The 3,619-nt window shown below is 49.2% G+C and overlaps 1 protein-coding gene across 1 annotated transcript in view; it reads right to left on the reverse strand.

Annotated features, from left to right (window-relative positions):
* The window catches only part of PSPC1 (paraspeckle component 1), a 50,185-nt gene extending 47,627 nt beyond the window's left edge, over nucleotides 1–2,558 (reverse strand). The window contains exon 1 of the mRNA XM_068265887.1: nucleotides 2,025–2,558. Within this exon, the coding sequence (XP_068121988.1) occupies nucleotides 2,025–2,420 (396 nt within the window). The 5' untranslated portion in view covers nucleotides 2,421–2,558. The remainder of the gene's footprint in view (nucleotides 1–2,024) is intronic.
* Between the last annotated feature and the right edge of the window lie 1,061 nt (nucleotides 2,559–3,619).

Raw genomic sequence — 3,619 nt, forward strand, 5'->3', positions numbered from 1 at the left:
CATCCGAGGACTTTCAAAATAAAAAAAAGCCACTCACCTGGGGCTTCCTCCAGCCCTGCCAGCTGTCCTGTGCCCACGTCACAGCTTCGGTCCACGCTGGTGGTCCGATGTCCCCTCTGGCGGAAGATGCCGACTGCGCAAGCAGCTCTCAGTCGCGCGGACATCATACAGATTGTACTACACAGGCGTTCTGCGCAGAGCAGCCCGGATGATGTCAGTGCGACTCAGTGAGCCGCACAGTGGAACGCAGGAAGATGCTGACCTGGCGAGGTCGGCATCTGCACCGGAGGGGCCCGGGAGCCAACGGAGCTCCGGCGAGGGCACAGGTTGGCTGCCAGGGGCTGGAGTAAGCACGAGGTAAGTGGATTTATTTATTTATTTTTTAGTTACTCTGACCATCCCTTTAAGACCCAGAGGATTCCTCCTCCCAAGAAAAGTATCCCAAAAAGGTTTTTCTTTTACATATTTAAAATAAGAAGCAGGGACCTGCAATACGCTATGTCAACATAACAATTGAATAAAATAAAAATCCTTTCCTGTGGTGTTGATCCTTCTTATGCTGGATACACACGTTGAGATTTCTCGTTCGATTCCCGGGATCAAACTGATTATTTCCAACATGCTCGATTCGGATTTCGATCGTTTCTGCCGTCGATTTGGCATACTTAACAGGCAAATCGACGGCAGAAACGATCGAAATCCGAATCGAGCATGTTGGAAATAATCGATTTGATCCGTTCGATCCCTGGAATCGAACGGGAAATCTCAACGTGTGTATCCAGCATAATGGTGGCCACTAATGATCCAATCTTTTCTTTTCTATGTAATATAAGGGAACTGCCTAAATTATCCATTCAATATATTCACTCAATTTACCTTTATACTTCATAGATTTGGTAAAATTGGATGAAAAATATAAAATGTACATTATTTAAATACATAATGTAAAGCAACAACTATCATCGACTACAAGATTTTAGCAGCTGCGCTGCTAAAAACCCGGAACCGGGAGATACCCGGATAGTTGCTATCCAGTTATCTCCCAGTAAACCTGTGCAGGGTGGGCGGGGGTCAATCTTACCTGTCTGACGTCTTCTTCATCCATCGGCACCTCCCACAATGCAGTCCAAGCGGCAGGCATGTGATTACAAACACTTCCTCCTTCCGGGTTGAAGGAAGAAGTGTTTGTAATCACGTAACGCGCGTGGAGCGCATCGTGAGAAGCGACGTGGGACGTACGAAAAAGACGTCAGACAGGTAAGATTGACCCCCCCACCCCGCGTTTACTGGGAGATATGCGGATAGCAACTATCCGGGTATCTCCCGGTTTCGGATTTGAGCAGCTCTATTTAGCAGCACGGTGGCATAGTGGTTAGCGCTCTTGCCAGAGGTTTGAATCACACCCAGGTCATCATCTGCAAGCAGTTTGTATGTTCTCCCCGTGTCTGCACGGGTTTTCCCTGGGCACTCAAGTTTCCTCCCACATCCCAAAAACATACAGATAAGTTGATTGACTTCCCTCTAAATTGGCCCTAGACTAGGTTACATGCACTACTCGATACATACATAGACAAATGACTATGGTAAGGACTAGATTGTGAGCTCCTCCGAGGAACAGTTAGTGACGAGACAATATACTCTGTACAGTGCTGCAGAAGATGTCAGTGCTATATAAATACTAAATAATAATCCTCTCCTCACTGAAAAAAAACTATCCCGTATCTGTGGCTGAAACATCTCTATGGCAACAGAAGCCAGCACAACAGAGGACAATCTGTAAAAACCTTCATAACATAATGAAGCAACACTAGCAATAGGCAGCACAGGATCTGGGTCACACTGATAGCAGCGCTGTCCCGTGATCTGTGTGGCTGCGTGCGGAGGGAACACGTGCAGCACCTCAGCCATAGTGATGGCAGCACTGCTGCAGCAATGAATGGCGCACAATGGCTGCGCCTCTCCCTCCGCAGCTCCGACCCCGTGCGCCCCACCCGGGACCCCAGCACCATGGAAACCAGCCCTACCAGGCGGATGAAGCCGAAGCCGCGGTCCCGGTTGATGAACACCTCGCTGGGCTCCCCGAACTTCTCGAAGAGCTTCTTGAACTCGGGCTCGGTGATGTCGGTCGGAAGATTCCCCACGAAGAGGCGGCAGCGCTGCGTGTAGCTCTTCTCGCCCGGCTTCAGGAAGCTCTTGATGTCGATGGTCACCCCGCGCTCCTCCTCCGGCTCGTCCATCTTGGGCGGCATGAGAGACGGGTCCCCCTCGGCCACCTCCAGGCTGCGCTTTATGCCCTTCCCCTGGTTCATCATGTGTTGGTGGTGGTGGTGGTGCTGCTGCTGGTTCATCATGTCGGCCCCGCCGTCCCTCGGGGTGGTGTTCCTCTCGATGCGCACTTGCTTCAGGTTCCGGTTGGCCATGGCGGTCGTCGCTGAAGTGCAGATGGATATTGCGGTGCGGGAACAATCCCCTGGTCCTCCTCGCTAGCTCCAAAATGGCGCCGTGAAAATTTCCGACGAGCGGTGACGTCACGTGCCCCACATCCCATTCCACAGAGTTCCATGCGATAGAGGCCGAACTAAGCCCTGCGGAATGTCCCAGTCAGCATAGCTGCTCTTCTATGGCGGCAGCCATCTTTCTGTAGACCCGAGAGGCTTCTCAGCGTTCTTCACAGAATGAGTATAGCTACGGACAACACTGGAACAGTCACATGGCTAGTTCATATCTAGGAATTCGGGGAATTATAGGGAATGGGGAGATAAATTATGGAGCCAAAGGGAATATGGAGACTAGAGAAGAAAAAAGCTGAGGAAAGCAGTTACAGGACAACTGAAGTGAGAAAAATCATGAGGCTGCCATTTTGGTTTCCATTTAAACAATAACAGTTGCCTGGCAGTCCTGCTGATCTATTTGGCATCATCGGTGTCTGAATGACACCAGAAACAAGCATGCAGTTAATCTTGTCAGATCTGACAATAATGTCAGAAACACCTGATCTGCTGCATGCTTGTTCAGGGTCTATGGCTAAAGTATTAGAGGCAGAGGATCGGCAGGATAGCCAGGCAACTGGTATAGCTTATAAGGAAATAAATGTGGTAGCCTCCATATCTCTCTCAGTTCAGTAGCCCGTTAACAAAGAAGAGATACTCTTTTTCATGTGTGTCTAATGAATCAAGGGGTATGAGAACTGACATTGGCAGATGGCCACCACTTTCACCGTCTGATAGATGATAGATCCCTCACTGTTTAGATCAGGGCTGTGGAGTCGGTACAAAAATCTTCCAACTCCGACTCCTCCGTTTACGAACCTCCGACTCCGGGTACCAAAAATGGCTCAGACTCCGACTTCTTTGTCTAACACTTACCAGGGCTGTGGATTTTGTGCAAAATCATCCGACTCTCTACTCCTTAGTTTATGAAATCACTGACTCCGGGTACTCAAAATTGCTCCGACTCCTCAACTCCAACACCGACTCCACAGCCCTGGTTTAGATTAGATCAGAAAGGGATCTATTGGCTGGTATATCACATCAGATCAACGGGTGGAATAAATAATTTTCAACAGGTCTGATTAGGTTTCCGATTGGTTTTGTACAGAAGTGATTGGAAAAGCAATCAG

The sequence above is a fragment of the Hyperolius riggenbachi genome, chromosome 2 (genome assembly GCF_040937935.1).
Source record: "Hyperolius riggenbachi isolate aHypRig1 chromosome 2, aHypRig1.pri, whole genome shotgun sequence".
Classification (NCBI taxonomy): Eukaryota; Metazoa; Chordata; class Amphibia; order Anura; family Hyperoliidae; genus Hyperolius; species Hyperolius riggenbachi.